The 20912-nt window shown below is 34.1% G+C and overlaps 2 protein-coding genes across 5 annotated transcripts in view; one reads left to right on the forward strand and one right to left on the reverse strand.

The window, feature by feature from the left end:
- LOC111004273 (sodium leak channel non-selective protein) overlaps nt 1-15410 on the reverse strand; it is a 37988-nt gene extending 22578 nt beyond the window's left edge. For 2 of the 4 annotated variants that reach the window (XM_045631580.1, XM_045631578.1), the window contains exons 1-6: nt 7817-9178; nt 7529-7719; nt 1051-1299; nt 708-893; nt 354-577; nt 18-146 (exon numbers count right to left, since the gene is read on the reverse strand). In XM_045631580.1, the coding sequence (XP_045487536.1) occupies nt 18-146; nt 354-577; nt 708-893; nt 1051-1152 (641 nt within the window). In that variant the 5' untranslated portion in view covers nt 1153-1299; nt 7529-7719; nt 7817-9178. Of the gene's footprint in view, nt 1-17; nt 147-353; nt 578-707; nt 894-1050; nt 1328-7528; nt 7720-7816; nt 9179-15335 lie in introns of those variants that run through there. The other 2 variants (XM_045631579.1, XM_022275240.2) reach the window with 2 other exon arrangements.
- LOC111004275 (WD repeat-containing protein 35) lies at nt 1433-20905 on the forward strand. The gene is made up of 22 exons (XM_045631581.1): nt 1433-1635; nt 1718-1829; nt 2031-2170; nt 2288-2390; nt 2641-2801; nt 3413-3560; nt 3933-4063; nt 4931-5134; nt 5406-5520; nt 6101-6214; nt 6497-6719; nt 9290-9515; nt 10221-10390; nt 11282-11497; nt 12005-12148; nt 12376-12493; nt 16209-16337; nt 16611-16704; nt 17570-17745; nt 19879-19965; nt 20096-20205; nt 20734-20905. Exons 1-22 carry the CDS (start codon nt 1612-1614, stop codon nt 20903-20905), a joined length of 3117 nt encoding a protein of 1038 aa, XP_045487537.1. The 5' UTR covers nt 1433-1611.
- The last annotated feature ends 7 nt before the right edge of the window (nt 20906-20912 follow it).

Below are 20912 nucleotides of genomic sequence, written 5' to 3' on the forward strand. Positions count from 1 at the left end.
TGAACAATGCAACTTACTTTGGATCAGTGTCATTTCTAACACAATGGTGTGTTAACTCTCCAAAAAATTGAACTCCTAATAAACTGTATAATGACATAAAGAAGAGAAAGAACAGTGTGACATTGTATATTTGTTGACTTGATCTCCTACAAGAACAAAATAAAGTATTAATACCTTTTGATTCTCTTTAGACTCAAATATTCTAAATTTTAGTAAGATAACTATGCTATTTATAACTGGAACCTTAATATTTATATAATCATATGTTCTATTGATCAAACTATTGTAAAAAATATTAGTTTAAATATATATTAAGCCAATCAAAAAATAAATATTAAATAATTTTTTCTTACTTGAATATTTGGTTTATCCTGGACTTAGGCATAGAAAACTTTAAGAATACCCTCAAGAATCTTATCATAATCAGTGGTCTTGGTGCTCTAAGTATACTTAAATAACTATATCTTGGCACAATTCCAGTCAATTCAAACATCTGAAGTAAAACTGATACCCAGAGAAAAAATACCATGGAAGCATCAAACTGGCACCAGTGGTCCTTTAAATAGGCAACATCACCCTAAAATTGTAACTTGTTAAGTTATTACATTAGTGAATTTTTTCCTTTAAAATTTATATAATAATAATTATTATTAAGACATTAATTTTATTTATTACTTATTCAACTAACAAAGAAAACATCTACAAACCCTCAAAATTCCTCTTATGTGCATCTTAGCAATCATCTCTGCAGTAAACAAAAGTGTTACAGTGCAATCAACCGAAAATGTAACTATTTGCATAATTGGATATTTTTCAAAGGTCTTCGGAGTATTAGCAGAAACTGATATCAAACTCAAAAGAGCACAAAACCTTAAAATTCTTCTAACCCATAGCTGCAACAATATAATTAAAACATTAAATTTTAAAGAAAAACATTTTCTTTACTAGCTAAGTATATTATAAGTTTTTAATATAAATTTTAATTCATATAAACAGTGGTGTATAGATAGTCAGTTGGCCTGTCTTTTTGTAATAAAAAAATAAGTGTACCTTATTCACCCACTCTATATCGGCACTTTCATTAAGCGACTCTTCAGGCCCATAATCTGCTAGAACCGGTTCGCCTTTAAGGCTTTGCTTTCTTCCTAACATTTTTAGTTTTTTGAAGATAATTTTTATGGCTTGTTTTCACTACAGTCTCAAACTTTGAATTTTTTGAAAACAGGAAATATCCTGCTGAATCTTATTTGCTTATAGACTAACGAAAAGTACATTGTTTTGTATAAGCAAACCAATTTCCTGAAATTATAAATATTGTGATTATACTTGGAGTCAGGAGTACCGTCTTTTTGAGAAAAATCAATGATTGTTTCACAGATAAGATTTACATAGGGTACATACAGAATGCAGAGTACGAAGTCCTTAATCAACATTCAGTATGAAATGTTGTTTAGCTAATAGCTAGTCTGTGTCTGTTATTCGGTATCCTAGGAAACGAACTGATGCACAAAAATTCAAAATACCAGTGTTTTAATATTTCAAAAGATTACATATTTTGTAAAAATAATCAAGAGAAATGCGAATTACCGATTTTTGACTTAATAAAACAAAATGTTTATTTATATGAGTAAAAAGGTGAAAATTTGTGGATAAATTGATTTTTTAAACGACCTAAAGTGTATTGCTTTGACCGACCTAAATATAATACATTTTACAGATTGCTATCCCAAAACAAGCCAATGTAACATGTTTGTCTTGGAACCACTCTTCTGGATACATTGCTGTGGGTGGCGAGGATGGAATGCTAAAAGTATTGAAACTAGAGTCTGGTAAATAATTTTTATTTCAAGACAATTTTCATTCTTATCTTTTAAATTGAAATGTTGAGCTTGGAGTTTAATACTTAAGAAAACAAAACAATTAAGTTTAGAAAGGCACTGCAGACTTAACTAATAAGTTAAGGCAGTCTAGAAGAGAGCAATATATGTTTAAAAAATTAATTCTTAACAAGTATAATTTTACTTTTACAGGAGGTGGTGGTAATTTATCAATGAATTTAAGTTTAGAAGGGCACACAGGACGAGTTTGTGTTGCTGTTTGGAATGAAATCTTTCAGAAACTTACTACAAGTGATGAACATGGTGTTATTATTGTTTGGATGTTATATAAGGTAAAAACATTTTTAGGCTTATTTTAATTAAGATCAAATTTTAAGTTTAAGTTTTTAAGCTTCTGAAGCCATTTGGTCCAAGATACAATGTATAAATAAGAGTATGTTTTTTTTAAGGGTTCTTGGTATGAAGAAATGATAAACAACAGAAATAAGTCCACTGTGAGTGGAATGGCTTGGGGATCTGATGGACAAAAAATATGTATAGCCTATGAAGATGGTATTTATATTTTGTATTAAATATTATACAGTAAATAAAATGCTTTTAAATTAATTAAAAACGCTGTCTCAAAATGGATGTTTGCTGAAAATGTTTTAGTTTAGACTTTGAATACAATTAAAATCCATTTAGGATACAAAGCATAGTATTGAAAATAAATTTTGCTACATTAGAAAAGAATGAGAACTTATTTGGTAATTATAAACAAAAGAAAAATACTTTGTATAAAAATATTGTAAAATCTTTTCAGGAGCAGTCATTGTAGGCTCAGTGGATGGTTCAAGGGTTTGGGGTAAAGACATCAAGGGTCCTGGTTTGAAGTGTGTACAGTGGTCACCTGATAACTCTACATTACTTTTTGCATTGTCAAATGGTGAATTACATCTTTATGATGATCAAGGGAATTTTATTGTGAGTGTTATTTATTTAAAAAAAAAAATATTGTTAGTTATTTTAGTTAAGTGACTTCTATGCTATATATAGATTCTATGCTTTCAATAAGTAAAAATAACAGGCAGTTATGTAAGATCAATAATTTTATATAAAATTTTATAAGATCTAAAGGCTGTTAAGAGTTTTAACAAACAACTAAATGTTTTAAGCGTGATAAGCCTAACATGGTAGAAAGATGGTTGTTTTAGTTTTAGTTCTGTAGCGATGCCTACATGCTGCGGCTACAATAATTGTGATGACGTCATATCCTGAAACACGACAAAGTTCTGACCGCTAGGGATATATACAACTTCTCGATATTACGTGGCTTTCAGACCAACCAGTCAGTGGTTTGTCTCTTACGTCTAAGGAATTATTCACCCTTCTACAGTTTTAATTTTAACATTCTGTAAAGACTCCAAATGTATGTTTCTATTTAAAAAAAAACAGTTTAAGACTTAATTCGATTGTAGATTAATATTATTCCACCACAAAAATCATTTTGACCTAATAGTCCCCGAAAGCATTAAATCAAACTCTTAAGATTTAAAAGGTTTTTTTAGAAGGAGGTGTCATATTATGGTTTTCAGATGCCCATAGCCAGTAATAATGTAGCTAGTGGAATGGAGATAGTGTCTATGGATTGGTTTTCTGGAAAGGCTCCAATCTCTCGACCTGTTCTAGCAATATGCTTTAAAAGCGGTCTGATGCTATTGATGAAGACATGTACGGAAGAAGGTATTCTATTTGTAGTCTTAGCTATTAATAGACGCTTAACGAGAACTTTGAATTTGTTTAATAATAATTCTTTAATTTCGCTTGGGAGGTTGTAAAAACGAACACAATTTCGTTTCGAATACAAAATTGGCCGTACGCTTTATATTACTTCTGTTTTGAATATAATACTGATGAAACCTACCATTTCTTTTAAAATCGTTTATATTGTTTTGTACATATAGGCTTCAAGAATATATTAACCAGATAGTGTTATACTTAATTCCTTAAATTTATCTACAACGATCATCTTTTGTTATACAACAAATGGCATGCCCTCCATATCATAATTTAATTTCGTCAATTCGTATTATGTATTTGAAATAAATTTCACAGAAAGTGTGATGGTCGAAAGTAATATGAAAATAATGCAATGTTGCTGGAATCACAATGGTACTGTGCTAGCGGTAGCTGGCCTAACGCAGGAACAGGCGAATGTCGTACAGTTTTTCAATGGGTATGGTGAAGTAAGTTTATACTCTACATTAGCTTAATTCACGTTAATTTTGGAATTTTACAGTTATATATATTTTTTACATACTGTTCCGTTGTGCTATATTGGGTTGCTATATCGGGTTTAAAAGTGTTTCACTTTTAAACCCGATAAAGTCTAAAAATTGTGTGTCAAATTATTTATCTCTATGAGAACATAAAACAAAAGACGGAACGGTGATCGCGATTTGTTAGTGGGAGATAGAAATTTGCTGAAACATTATGCAAATATTATAAATTTTGTTGAGTTATAGGGACATATGTCTCCATATGTCACTTAAAATTGTTATTACAACTCTTGGTCTCAATCTTCACATTATTATATATTACTATAGCAGTATTTATTTCATTGATTATATTGTTAAATGCTATTAAGTGATCAGCCTTATGTACCTCTTACACTTTGTCATTTCTTGGACAAATTTTTTCGCGGTAATTTCCTTTAGCTAACGAGCAAGTGTTAATTGCGTGCATACATGTCTATACACTCACGCATTTTTGTATAACACACACCAACACTCCAAAGACCAACAATGCAACGACGCATTTACTTTATTCCCATCGCGCACTTGTATTTCTATATCATCGTCATACAGAGTAAACATACAGTCCACACCAGCTTATCCACTTGTTCTACTTTAAATGAACAAAAACAGAGTTGAAACTCACAGGCCTCTTTTAAAAACGTTTTAAACATGTACCATGTACCACGGATTAATTGTAATCTAGTACCCACAACACTATGGATCTAGTGTGGGGACCAGCCTTAGATCAACCATATTTCTGTCAAGATTTAAGTTTTATTATTATTAAACGCTCATTTTTTTTTTCATTAATTAAAGCACGTAAGAACTTTAAGAGTACCCGGAGGCTCTATGCGTTCTCTATCTTGGGAGCAGCATTCCCTTAGACTGGCGATAGCTGTCGATTCATTCATATATTTCGCCAATGTCAAACCAGATCACAAGTACGCCTTCTATGGAAGCACTCTTGCTTTTGTATCGGGGACTGAAACTGTTACATTCTGGGACACTGTTACTCATCAGGTCAGTATAAACATTACTTTTTAAATTTTTTTAAAATAGTTTTACGGAAAAAAATATCAAATTTCTAAGCCACCGAAATGGCAATATACAATTTGATTTAAATATCATTGAAACATTATATATTACGGCTAGGAAGTAGGTCGCTTATATGTTACTTATTATCGATCAATATCGATAAGGCTGTTTTCTTATTTAAGTGCCCTGATCTTTATAAATTATGTTCAATATCTTTTGTGTGAGTGTATATGTGAGTGTTGAAACATTGTTTCAGTCATGGATAAATCATATCCCCAATGTGATTGACATGTGCGGTGTACACGAGTATTGTATTATATCAACAATCGACTCGTTAATTATATTAAACCAACAAGGCATTCAATGCGATGGTAAGATATTTATAAACATCGGTTTACAACATTTTAGGCTAAGATTTATGCATGGGTGATGGTAAGAATGTAACTTATGTATACAATATTCTTGGATCAGATTTATGTATGTGTGATGGTAAGAAAGTTACGTATATAATATTTTAGGATCATATTCATGTATATGTGATAGTAAGATCTTTACAGATATGGGTATACATCATTTTAGGCACAAATCTAGAAAGAATGCTACTTATGTATACAACATTTATGATCAGATTTATGCATGTGTGATGGTGTAATAATGTTATTAATGTATACAATATTTATGGATCAGATTGATGCCCGAGTAACTTTCTTTTGCAATTGTGTGGGTATATTTGAGTAACGTAATGATAGTTCGCTAATTCTTGTTTCTGAATCTGCGTTTTAGACATGATACTATTCCAGTTTCCTTCAATATACGAGAAGTTGTTAATTAGATAGAAAAATCATTTGTAGACAGTCGTCTGACTATCCTAATCTACCACGTCTTTTTACTATGCCTTTAAAATCATAACATCTGGAGAATAATTAAAAACGAAAAATATTTTTTTTACAGCGAAAACAGTCGCAATTCCAATGTCATATGTATCAATCAATAGCAAAGCTATCGCAGTTGCCTCATCTAAGGATACATTTCTTGTTTGGAAATTTTCTACGCCGACTAGACCTCGTAAGTGTTAATATAAAAACTTTGTGAATATTTAGTTTAAATTTCCCACTAAAAAAAGTTACAGCGTTTTATTACTAAAAGCAAATGTAGTGTTTAGCAAACTACTGCAGTGGTCTTCTTATCACACACTAATATTATATGAACAAAACTTGTTAAACAGTCTTAAGAATAACCTCCAAATAAAATTCTGGCCTCAAACGACTAAACAGAAACAAAATACTTTTGGATGTAATTGGATTTAAGGCTAACCACTAGCGTATTTAAAGATGTATCTTATTCTAGGAATAACAGAACAATTGTACCACGCAGATGGGTCTTTAGTGGTACAAGGAGAATCAGGTTTCCATGACGACACAATATGCTGTATCACGTGCTCTGATACACATTTGCTTGTTGGACGTGATTCGGGGACAGTGTTACTCTTCTCTCTTGTTAACTTTAAGAAAATCACACAAATTAATATGAATACTAAGCCGTATAAATTGGGATTGAATTGCAATTCTAGGTGAGTAGAGAAAAAGATCCGTCTTAAAAAACGGATGCACCTTATTTCGATGCTTATAGACATGCAGTAAAGTAGTTAAATCAGAGAGTTGATTGAATCTCTAGACAGTTAATTTAAAATCGATATTCAATCAAGTCGCTAGTATTTTGATTTAAATTAAGCAGCGTCAAAAACGTTAACTGTCTGTCTGTTTCTACATCAGTTTTGTAAATGAATTGTCAGGTTTTCTACGACAACTGATCAAGTAAGGATCTCTAGAGAGGCATGATTTAACCTGGTTGCCTGGTTGTTGCTTACAATACTGGTGCAGAAGTGTCTCCAGCACTCTTGCTTCCTAGTACGTAAACATTTTTAAATCGTCTTCTCGTGACTGTATACTTGTCCCAATTGGTGGGTAACTGACTGACCTTCCGTCGGTGTCTCTTCAATTCTGGACACCGGCCGTTATTTGTCCCCCCCACCTTGGTATGATAAGGGGATACGACTGTTCATAGCCTGTCAGAAGTAGGGACGTTAGGTTATTTACATGTTTGTGTATTCTTGTCTATTAATAGTGGTTGGCATCGTCATTCGTCATTTTACCGGTATCGGTTCTCCGAGGCATACGGCTTGGTTCTAGTTTAGTTTGCTCCCCTTTGATTGCGGATCCACCTATGATCCGAACATGAATGAATGACATACAGGACTGGCAGTCCTGTATGTGACCTGATAAATCATTTATTGTTTGCGATCGTGGATTAATAAAAGATTGTTCTAGGCCACTGTTTGCTAAGATGAAATTATTGCTAAGTATAAAGTTAAGTACTCACCTCGAGCGTTGGTATGAGCATTACCCCATAACATGTGGTGCGCATTGATGCCGCGATGATGATCTTCAGTGTCTCACTCTCACAGTAGTCGAGTTCTGGAGTGGGCACACTTTCGTCACCGGGTTAAGTAGACGGACGCCAGGACGATGTCTGAATGCGTGTTTCTTAGTAATCTAATAGCTGTAAGGTTCCTGGAACATAGTTTATTAGTTAAATTAATGTTGGTACAGGTTTAGGTATAGGTTGAACTGCTTCTATAGGGACGTGTGTCTCGGCGAACGCAATTACCTCCTCGTTGACGTGGGCGGCCTTTGCCTCGATGACTCCGTTCCCGTACTGGCAGTGGTTAGTGGTGGAGCGACGGCCACCTGTGAGGGTTCATTTTTTTTCTGGGGTTGTTGTTGTTGGCGGGTCTCGTGCTGCGCTTGGAGCCATCGGGCTTTAGTGCGGCATTTGACGCGGTTGGATTCGGTACCCCTTTCCTTCCACCTGTTGCGGTGATAGCTCCAGGGGCTGGATTAGGGTCCTCTAGTGGTCCTTGAGCGTCGGTTGACAGCTTCTGCCGTTCCGCCGCCCTTCGAACTTTGTTGAGCCGACGCCTTTTTGAGGCACTCAAAACCGTGGTCATAGACGGTTTCTGAATTGTGGTTTTCAGGGCCGTCATGTCCATGGATGAGGACGGTGCACTGGGTGCATTCGCCATCGCTGCCAGTCTGCCGTATCGATCTTGCCACAGGTGCCTCACCTTCAGACGCAGACAGTGCTGTTCCATCATCCAGAGTGGCTTCCTTTGGCTCAATCGACGCAGTTAACCTAGCCGCAACGGTGGACGCTTCCTTGTGCGGTGGTGCTGTTGGTTCCGCCGGAGAGGGTACGGTCCTGGGAGCAGCCTGGCTTGGCTCATCCTCAGTCGATTCCCATTCCTTTGGAATTTTGGATGCTTCCCGAATGGGTGCATCCGTATGAGAGACAGGGGCATCTGAGTGTCGTGCCACTGGTGACTTGCACCGCGGCCCGTCCTGAGACGCAACCCTGTGTTTATTAGTTTTTTGCACATCCTTAGATGTGGCTTTGCGTTGGTTTTGTTTGTTTATAGGTTAAGCCTCTTTATCCATGAGGTATAATGGAATTAATACCCGTTGGAGCTTTGGTAGCCCGCTGATGGGATACCACAGCCGGTTGACCAAGGGTAGCTAGTCCAAATCCTCCCGTGTTAGGGGAAATCCAGACCAAAGAGGTGTGTTGTGTGCAGCGCACAAATGTTCTCCGGCGGGCTGCTACACTCAACCTCCAGGATTCCTTCATCCCCCCCTCCCGCGGACCCCGCGCACAAACACGCGGGAGGTCTTTTACTGTTCACCGTCCTATCTGCTTGGACCATGAACTTGCAAGGACATGACCTCACCATCCCTGCAATAGTTCGCTTGGTGGTTTTAGTTACGTCTAATACATAGGGTATTAGACCAAGAACAGGGTCGGCAACCTCGGGAAGGATAGTCCACCAAACTTGCCTTGGGGATCACAGCGACTTGCGCTACCCCCAAGACTCTGCCTCCCTACCCATCAGAAGGATGTGGTAGGGTGGGTCTGCACCTATGCTACCATGCAATGTAAGCATGTCGTGCTGGGAACCGTAGAAGCCTAGGCCCAAACCCCCCCCTATATGTCAAACTAATTTAGTTGGTTAGTTATACTGAAACTTTAGAAAAGAATTGTTCAGTCTACATTATACCCGCATTAATAACCTTTAAATTTTTTCAGTAAATTCTTCGCAATAGATCAACTGGGGAACCTATATATCTTAGAGACAGAAATGGCCAACAATATTAGTATGGGACAGGCTGTGCGTAAAGACGCCTGGGGTGCACTTTGGGCTGCTGATAACCCTCGATTACTCGCAGTGGCAGAGAAAGCCAGATTGTATGTAATGAGAGATCTAGATCCAGAAGAACCTCTTACTATGAATGGATACTTGTGTGCTTTTAAGGTATAACTGCGGAAAAGCTAGCAAAGCTTGTAGCAAATTTACTTAATAAGGCTTCGTAGTTTTCTTGATATGAACAGTGAGTTCTTCCATACCACAATTATTTTGACAGAAATCAATAATCGTTTATTTGCAATGAGAGTGGTACATTCAGATTGATTAATAAAAAACCCCGACATTCAGACATATAAAAATAGGCATGTCATTGTTATATTAATTATTATAATGTCATAATAATAAGAACAGCTAAGTTATTGATAATTGTTGTCAAAATGTATGGTCTAAACACTCTCCCACGCTACCTTACCTTGCCTTTGATCGAAAACTTTTTTACGAAAGATTACTTCATTTAAAAGAGATAGCTATATTTGATATTCCTACAAAGACATGGCCGGATGTAGAGGAAGGCACCGTCCACAAAAGAGATAGGTACATACAATGAGACTTCGGAAAAAAGTTTGAAATTCCGACTAGTAATCACTATTATAGTAACTTTAGTTTGTTAAATACTAAAAGACTACTTGGTTTCACAGTAAGTTATTGACTGAAAAGTCGGATGAAAATTTTTTTTCATTTTATTTGAATAAAAATCTGGACCCAGGGGTATGATTCCCCAAGAGATTTACAGCGTTAAAATCCCGACTTTATTACTTTGGTTTAAGGTATATTTTACATTCACAAATTTGTATGATAAATTCCTCTATTCAGGACTTAGAAATTACAACTGCGCTCTTGGACAGTTTGACAGACAAATGTACTCCTCAACACATAGTGAGAGTTGAAGTGAAGTCATTGAGAGACACGCGACAGCTGATAGAGAAAGTTGGGTTGAAGGAAGCCGAAAATTTTATTAAGGATAACCCTCATCCTAAATTATGGTAATATTTTTTTTCTTTTACGTAACATAAGATATCAATCGCCTAGTGAGACTCTGGACTTAGGCTAGGCTAGGCTTCAAATTGATTTATTTGTTGCACCAACAAAGTAGGCACTGATACATGCATCTAACAGAAACACAAGCCTAGTGCTACCCCAATTATAGGCGCATACAACATTCTGATTTCATGAAGCTTATACACACAAAAATAAATTAAGATTAAATAAAGCAAAAAATAAAAACATTACAAAATTAATTGAATATCCCTGATAAAAGCCTAATTACTAATTAGTTGAGGTGCAAACTTTTTGAAAATTTATCGTTAATCACTACTGCATTTTAGTCATTTTTTTTCATACGCCAAAGAAGTATAACTTCTAACGCTTGTAAGTAAGAAGTAAACTAAAGTAATAAGTACACACACTCTTTTTTTTTACCACAGCACGCCTTCTCATGATAAACACCGTACAACTAGTAGAACTAACTTGTATCCCGCTAATACTTATAAGTTGATTGTTCAGCGGCGTACAAGTTGAACAAAATCGTGTATCCAATACAACAATACAAGTATGACGTCATACCTACATGCTACATGGAAATGCGGCTGTGGTCATGGTCCATCTAAAAATCGACGATGTGTCTCTGGTTTCAATGCTATTCGCTAGAGGCAAATAGGCTCTGATGTTAAGTGATACCGCCGCCCATGGACACTGACAATGCCACAACTCTCGCAGAAGCGTTGCCTACCTTCTTCTTGAAGGATCCTAGATCAAATTTTTTAGGAAATATTGGGCAGCTGGTTCTATAAATCAAATATTCATAAAATTCATACAATTTGGGACCAAAGTCTATGAATCGTTACAGTCACTGTTTTATTTTGTGTAATTTTCAGGCTTTTATTAGCAGAAGCGGCGCTCAAAAATTTCGAAACAGAATCTGCGTTGGAAACGGCAGAGGCGGCGTTTGTCAGGAGAAACGATTACGCCGGGATTCGATTTGTCTCACGAATTAACGCACTGCACTCGAATGCACTCAAGAAGGCTGAAATTTTCGCATACTTCAAAGATTTTGACGCCGCTGAAAAAATATACCATAATGAAGACAGACAGTCAGTAATTTATTTATTTATTTATTTTGTACTCCTACAGCTAACACAAAATACATATAATAGCAAACAAATACACCGAGAACATAGCCACAGATGGAATACATGATACATTATAATAAAAAGATTTACAAAAGGGAACAAACAAACAAAGTATTCAATACAATTAACTCACTGATTAAATTTAATTAATTAATTAAATTAATCATTTATTTTGTTGACTTCCAGTGTATATCATATTGAATTTTTTTTATAATAGTCGAGTTTTTAAAATGTATAAAATATACAGATTTTATTCATAGCCCGTACAAGTTTTTTATAACCACTAATTTGTTTTCCGTTTTGACTTCAAAATTATTAAAAACAGACAGGTATTTTGAGTAAATAATATATAATTTATCTGGTGTCCAAGGACAAGGGAAAGAAAACAAATTACAATTTGCTTGCCTGCTTCAAGACAAATCATACTTTTTCCACTTTTATTTTGACTATACTATTTTCTTTTTATAGCGATTTAGCGATCGCTTTGAGGAAGCGGTTGGGACATTGGTTTAGAGTGGTGGAGTTGTTAAAGATGTCTGTCACGACAACCGAGTCTCAAGTGAAGCAAGCCTACAGCAATATAGGGGACTACTACATTGATAGGCAGAATTGGTATGTTTATAGCACGACTTTTGTATAGAAAAAATCTACTACTATTACGCTAAGCAAGTGTATACTAATTGTATATAGACAGATTTTTTTTAGTTTTCATTGAATCTTATTGTATGTGATTAGCTTTTTGTATCTACAAAAGTTTATTGGTTTTCCGATTTAAATGTAATGGATAAATTTCACTGTCAAGTGTAATAATTTCTATAAATTTGAGGCTGCATTTTCAGGGCAGGTGCAATAGAATATTATACAATGTCGAACAATACAGAGGGCTTGAAAAAATGTTATATGGCGTTAGAGGACAGCGCGGCGCTCGCTAAACTCACTTCGCCTAGAAACCCTAAGGTAATTCTTCTTTCTTCTCTTTTAGTTTTTGATAGATAAATGATGTTAGTTGTTTTAATAAGCCTTCTTTTAATGTGTTATATACCACTGAACATGTTCACAAACATGGTTCGGAAAACGTATTGTAATTTAATAGTATAATAACTTTTTAATTAATAAAAAAATAAAAAATAATTAAAATCCCAGAGGCTCTTTTATCTCTGCCTTTTATTAAATTTAAGAAATGTATTAAGGAAAAGCTATAACAATAGGCTTACTATAAAGTTAGTGATTAATGATTATCTAGTTGATAAAAGCCTGGGACTAGTGCTGGGCAGGCTACTTCTAATTAATTAATTTGCTATATTTGTTTTAAATATTGTTGAATTGTTTGATGATTTGCTTTTTTTTAAAAAAGAGTACCGAGAGTTTTTTACGCCGGCTTTTTCTCTCGGCCAACACCCTCTGTCTTCTTTGCCGATGAGTAGGGATGCCAACAGGCTCAAATTTAATGACGTGGAATAAGTGATACTATCATGATCCTATGTTCCAAAATAAACGTATTTAATTTTATTTTTTATTAATAATAATAACTTTTAACTGGAAGAGATTGAGAGACAGTTGCTCTCGTTTTCGTTCGATCTCGTAATGTAACGAAGTGTAAATAATAATAATAATCTTTATTTATTTTCTCTCAAATAAATATAAGTAATAAATAAAATAAATAAACTTTTACAACACTTAGTTGTTATAAAATGAGTTTGAGAATATCAAAAGTACATACGCGAGCAGTACCAAGTAAAACCGTTGACGGTTGTGATATCAAAGTATTCGCTTCATGCAATGAACAGAGAAATCGGCGCGTGAATGTGTTATGAAGACGTGATGCGACGCGCGGGGAACTATCGACTAGCGTGAGTCATTACGCTGCGACTCAATGGTTCGGCGTTTGATCGCAGTCCATCGATGACAGGTTCGAACGGTATCGTCTGTTTGTCTAATAAACTGGGATTTTACGAAAAATGCAGCAATGTATTGTGCGTATTGGATTTGGAATTGCATGTTTTACAACTTTTAACAGAATTACAATTTGTGTTTTGCATTTATTAAAAAAAAACAGGACAACTTTATAACTGATTGTGAATTTATTTGTTACATATAGGACCTTTTGAATAAATTTGATCAGAATTATAAGTTTTAAAAGATTTAACGATTTTGGAATATTTATTATTAGCCGGTTTTATAATAGTAGAATTTGTTAGTTTCAAAACTTTACACTGTTCTCTTTAAAAATAAGTAATTGCGTATGACCGGGTTTTTTTTCTTTTCTAAAAGAATTCTCAAATGAAATAATTGTTTCATTATCTAATTCTTTAAGTATCCAAAATAAAAACAAAAATCAAATTTATTAGGTTCTAGTTTTTCAAAAGTATATAGTAGATAATAATGTAAGAAAATTATCAAGAAAATTTAAACCGCGTGTAGTAAGAACTTGTAAATGTTTTAAATTAAAAATATTATCCAAATAATAAAAGCCAAGAGACCGTATTTATATTTATCTATTAAGGTGGAATAAATTAAATCATGATTATTTGCCTTTTGGTTTATGCCGGCGATCACAGTAAGGGTCTTCTCTGTTAGTTGCCCACAAAGATAAAATACCTTTTAAGAAATTGAAATTGCTAGGTCTAAGATTGGACTGCAACATTAATGCGATCATTTATTTTTTTGACAAAATCAATTTTTTTATGTATATTTATAATTTGGAGAATGTACACCTATATATAATGTTATCCCAAAAATTTAATTCCAATTTAAAATAATTTCATTAAAGATAGTAGTGGCCAAATTTTGATAGGTAACTTGGTAGATAATTTGCTCAATATTTAATTATTGAGGTACTAAGTCATTAAGTTCAATAGGAAGTGCTTGTGTACCACAAAGAACGGTTCGGTGGCCGTCGATACATAATCTTATACTAAAATAAGTCCTGAGGACATATTACCTCGTTGCACTGCTCTTTACTAGGAAGAAAGGCACACAATGACGTCAGCCGTAAGGATATGGAGAAATTGTTAGTTTGGGAAAAAAGAGGGGTTAGACTGATGCTGTTTACAATAATAATAATAGTTCACGAACACGCACAAAACACTCACTATAAAAGTCTAAAGGACGTAACTATTGATAAACAGTTTATATAAAAATGCATCTAACATTACCCAACTAAATCTTAACAACGACTAAAGAAAAATGTGCGGATCGGCCGAGTAAAAATATTTTTTTGATCACCCTCATTAAATAATATAAAAATTAAAATTATCTAGTTCTTTTATCCATATTATCTACAAGTAATTATTAATTATTCCAAAATTAACTTTATAAATATATTAAAATAAAATATAAAAAATATATCCACGATTAAATTCAACCATAAACCGATTTATGACTAACGTTAACTGTGAAACAATTTTTAGAAATAGGTGATGTAGGTAGATATTAATTACGCATAATCATTCTCACCAATTTAAGCACAATCTATTATTATATACATAAATACGAAATGCGGAATACTAAATACGGGTAATATATTTTTATATATAATAAATTTGTCGTATACAGGTAAGAAAATGCGGCAATTTGACCTAACGAACAAAATATGTTAAAAAGATACGAAATGCCTAACTAAGAGATATTATACATTTACGGCTAGAGAAGCACCAAAAAATATGTGTGGGCCGGGGTATCCAGAAGCTATATCCATGATGCTCCCTTCCCTCCGTAAAATGTACGGTGGTTCGGCTGTCGCGTGTCAGTATAATAAAAAAGGAATCCAATAATCGATAAAACTAAAATTAGCACTTACCATCGACGGTGTATCTGACTCAAAACCTCAAATGATGAATACAGTGCGCACGCGACAGCGGTTAAAATTTAACTATCCTTCGCCATTACGCCGGAACACCACCTACCATATCCGGTTCGCGTGTCAAATTTGACAATTGTCATTTTTCTTTGACTGACAGCTTAGCGCGAATATGTGTTTTATTCGCGTAAATCACCAATCATCGTCTCAACAACGGTGTACGATAATAATGTATGTATATGCCTATTATATAAATACATTAACAAAATTATTGTGAGTCAAAATTTTTAATTGAATATAAGTATAATATTATTATTCTATTGAAATAACTCATCGGTGGACAGAAAAAATGTATGCAATTTATGTTCCATAGTCACAATTTTTTGTTGTATTCTTTAAAGAAAATAATTAATAATTTACATAACTTCGGTGTATCAGATCGACCGCTATAATTAAAGGTATGACTTAGCACGAACTATGGCTTGTATCCGTAGCATCTAAATGCCCATCCATTGAGCTCTCGTGCCGCCTTGTGTCGCTTCGCCTTGTCTCGCTTCCTCTCCTACTTATATTGGTTTTTTATCCACACTTTCGCGCTTGCCCAATTAGGTATCAAGTAATGTACTGAAAGGACGCGCTCATTTTCTTATCATGATGGAGTGGAGTAACGATATGGGTCTGGCTATATAGAAATTTATCAATGAATAAAATTTATTTGTAAATGTAATATCGAGAGAGTCTGGTATCGGTTTAATACTTTTATAATAATTTCAATTTCCTCGTACAAGCTTAACGTAATACCGTGAAAGTAACGTTATTTACAAATGAAAGTCAAGGTACAGACAAAACTCTACTGTCTTTGAAAATTTACAGGTAGACGTTACAGGGAAACAAATAACCTCGGAAGAGAAAGTTGAAATAAATCAAAAGCCGTCAATTACACGGATAACACAGTTGAAGGAAAGTGGTAAAATGTTGCAGGGAGCAACTATGGCCTATCAAGTAACTAGCTTTTTTATAAAAAACTTATTTTTTAATAAGCTCATTTCCAAGCTTTTTAATTTTTTTTAATCAGTATCATTTACGATGGTGATAGTATATACTATAATAATAATTTATTAATTTAAATAACATCTTTTTTTTAATATATTTATCGTTAATCACTACTGCATTTTATTTATTTTATTTTCCATACGCCAAACACTTCTAACGCGTGTACATAAGTCCGTACACTCATTTTTTTTGTTATTTATTTGTTTATATTTAATTTTATAGTTGGCGAACCTGGAGGCCTCGAAAAATAGTTCACCGTGGAGAATAAAAAAGTTATATGTTCTAGCCGGTCACATGTATAGCCAGGCATCTATTGGTGAGCGCTATAATTTAATTATAAAATATGTCGCGAGAACATAACATTAAACTTTAGGATAGTATTAAAAACACAACTAATATCAAGAATATACAAACAACGTATTCGAGCGAGTGAGTGTTCATGGATTGGGCAAATGATCCTTTCATGTGCCCCGTTCTATAAAAAAATAACTGATACATATTTTCAGGTACACGTGATGATTTTTGTGATTATGTTTATCCACAAAATTTAGCAACTAAGTCATATCGAGATAATCATTGATTGGGATCTGAATTCGAACTAAGGGAACAGTCTATACTCTGATTTTTAATTCCGTAGAATTCTGACAGCTATAATTTTTGGACATGTCAGAGATGGCAAACCTTCAATATCAATACAAGTCTGAAGATCTGAGTATATACACACATTTTATTTGTTAGTGAATGTATCCATTTTCAACAGTTAAAGACGCAAAAGTTAAGATGATATTTTATTATATTAAAAAGGTTACTTAAGTAGGCCAGCTAAATAATAAAGTAAAGTAATTAAATTTAATTCGATATATTTTTTGTGATATTGAAATATTTGTGATTTTTGTGTTAGGTCACTTGAGTAAGTAAATATTTAGATAATTTTTTTGTAGGTAAAACATTAAAAAAACGTAGGAGTAGTAATAGCAACTTATAAAAAGTCTGAATTCTACGGAATAAAAAATCGGAGTATAAGTCGCATCAAAATCGGTTTATTAATTTTGACTAAATATTGGTATCCACACATTCTGAAGGAGACATATAACATTACCGAAACGTAGTTATTTAAAGCGTGTCAAGTTAGTTAATTCTAAATTACTTATTAACTAATATAAAAATAATTGAATTCATAGAGGGTTCCAAAAGCCGTGACGCGTTACGTTCGTACCGAGTTGCGCAGGCGCAACAATGGGCTTGTTTAGCGATATCCCGCGCGCGCGCAGTTCCTTTCCGATCTGATATAGCTCTACGTGCGGCTGCACGACTTGCCGCCGTATTGGAGGACTTACATGAAGCACAGCATTTACAGGTACAGGCAATAATCTGATGCTTAATATTAAAAATAAAAATACATTTTTGTGATTAAGAGATGACGCGTATAAAATAAGAATCATTTCACATAACCGCCACGCCGGTGCTTTTTTCTCTTAGGGCCTGTTTCACAATGTCCGGATTAGTTCCAAATAAGCTATTTGTTACTTATTTGTAGGATGAACAGTATTTTTGCGTTTCACGACTGTCAGATTGCGCTATACGTCATGAAATGTGAAGTATCTTATTTGGAACTTTTATCTTTTGAATAATTTATGTGTTGCATAGCTATTTGGCACTTTATCCATGCATTGTGAAACAGGCCCTTAGAATAGTGGCGACCGTGATCGATCTTCATTTTTTATTTTGATGTTCTCTTAATAAACATATGGCTGATATCGCACCTTTGACAATTGGTACCATAAAAACTCAATGTCAGGCTTGCGCCGTCTAACAAGGAATTTCCTTCTATTACGTATACATTGCTTGTATGGCCGAAGGAAACGTGACCATGTTAAGGACCAAAAATGGGGTCATAAAAAAGTACGCGCCTCAAATTTAGCGCATAGAATACCTAGCGAAGATGGCGGCAGATGTATGTTTGTTAAAAACAATCGTCGTATTTTTATATAGAAATCGATATACTTGTAACCTTCCGAGTCGTAGATAATTTAGTCTCCTTCGGTTTAACATAATTTATCGGTTAAAATAATATAAATATAATAATAATAAATATCCCTTAATTCCGGTACATTTACATTTTAACACATTTCTATTTCAATCTACTTTTAGTATATCTGTGTGCCCTTTACTGGCAAGAGTCTCTTAATCCTTCCATTTTTCTCTGCAATGTGCCTCTCTCTGCTAGTCTACCCATTTCTAAGTTGCCTTCCTTATTCTCGTTTTCTGTACAGGAAACAGCAGTAAAACATATATGTTCTCTACGGAGCTCTTGAAATTGAAACTTATTCAACGGGATTTGTATTTTATTCTATCGGTTGACTGGACTTTCATAGATTATACCGTTTATAGATTTCTTCTTTTGGGGATAGATTTGATATAAAAATCCGTTATGCTAACGGCGAGTTACAGAATTGTGCCATATCACATTGAGGTTCACCATAATATGATAAGAAAATCAACCGGTTGCGGACTTGGTAAAAGATTGTCGATTCGCGTAAGAAGCTGTTCAAGTATTACGTAAAATACAGGGGCGAGGGGGGTCTTTGATTTTCTTATTTGGTGATTACGTCAACAGTAATTATTTACTTTTTACACATTATCTACGCTTGAAATTGAAATGCATTTTCGAGGTGATTTTTTGGGATTTGCTACAAAAAGTACAAATTAATAACGTTAATGTATTTAATGTAATTTTTAGAAAATTATTGAATACCTTAATACAATTTTCAAAATAACAAAGTCTTCTTTCATCAAAATATCCTATCTGTGATATTTAAGGTGACGAACATTATATTGATTTCAATCTACAATTTGGCAGATCAGATCTTCTTTAATGTCCCAAGTCTTGGGACGCCTCTCATTTAGATAAAATAAATCAGTGGCGCTACTATCTTTTTAGGTCTGGGCCTCAGAATTCTGTATCTGTTTCATGATCGTTTGTTTATAAAATAGGCAAGTAGGTGCCTGCGCCTGACAGCCGGTTTTTTGGCCTAAGGCAACCCGGTATCCTCACGATGTTTTCCTTCACCGTTCGAGGTAATGTTAAATGCGCTGATAGAATTAAGTCGTGCCCTGAAGCCAGTAGGCCAACAGTGCCCTAGATACCTACACATCCCTAGATATCTACCTCATCATAATAACTTGGGACTCGAAACCTCGTTCGGCTGTCATGCTTGTATATAATTATAATTTCTCTGTGAAAATGTTCTAGGATACATCAAATACTCAACTATATTTTCATCATGTGATCTCAAGTATATTTATATATTATATAAGTATATTTAATGTTTCTCCTGTTATATGCGCTGAAATAATCGTGAAGAATTTGAATCTTGCGCGAGTTCAAAAGTTCCTCGGTGGATGATGTGGAACATACGGAATGTTGCAAAGTTACATTTTTCGTTTCGTTGTCCAATTTTATAACACTATCTATTTTTGTATGTTTTAGGCATGGTGTACTATCGCAGCGATAGCTTTACAAGCTAGAGCTTTTGAATTGTGTTCAAAGGCATTTATCAAACTGGAAGCTATTGAAGTAGGTATTTTTAATATTTTAATGTTGGAAAAATAATGTTCTTTGTTATTACGTATTACTAACGCGATTACAATGAATTTAAATAATATAAAGCTTGGGTTATGTAATAAATTATGTTTATATTTTGCAGCCTAAAACATTTGAAAACCTGGCCATAGAAATATTCACAAAATGCAAGCCAAAAGACGCAAAAGGCAATAAAATAGAATGTCCCAATTGTCATCTTGCTATGTTAGATTGGTAAGTTACCACAATATTTAAGAAATTTATAAAATACTAGCTGACCCGGCAAACGTTGTTTTGCCATGTTTTTGTGCCAAAAAATTAAAGTTTATAATTAACAAAAAAAACATAAGGGATGATTGTAGAGGGGTGAAAATTTAGGGTTGCATGTATTTTTGTATGGTGTATCGTAAAAAAATAAAAACTTAGGGGTGAACCACCCTTAACATTTAGGGGGATGAAAAATAGATGTTGTTCGATTCTCAGACCTACCCAATACGCACACAAAATTTCATGAGAATCGGTCGAGCCGTTTCGGAGAAGTTCGGTTACTAACCCCGTGACACAAGAATTTTATATATAAGATAAAATATTTAATATTTTTAGAATTATTTTTTACCATCTATAATTAGATATCTTATAACAGTGCAAGGTTAATGTAACCTTGTATGTCTTTCATTATACTATAAATTACTCAAGATACTCCAAGTTAATATAACAAATCTTGTATCCACATAGTTTAATAAATACATTTATGAATTTTAGGATGGTTTCATGTCCTGGATGTAACACAGAATTCCCAGGATGTGTTGTGACTGGACGGACACTAATTGCACTTAATACAGTGTGGACATGTTCGAAATGCACCTCCCAAGTTCAACAACATGAACTAATACTTAGGCATTCTTGCCCTACTTGCCACTCTCCATTAACATAAGATTTAA

The sequence above is a fragment of the Pieris rapae genome, chromosome 16 (genome assembly GCF_905147795.1).
Source record: "Pieris rapae chromosome 16, ilPieRapa1.1, whole genome shotgun sequence".
In the NCBI taxonomy this organism is placed as follows: Eukaryota; Metazoa; Arthropoda; class Insecta; order Lepidoptera; family Pieridae; genus Pieris; species Pieris rapae.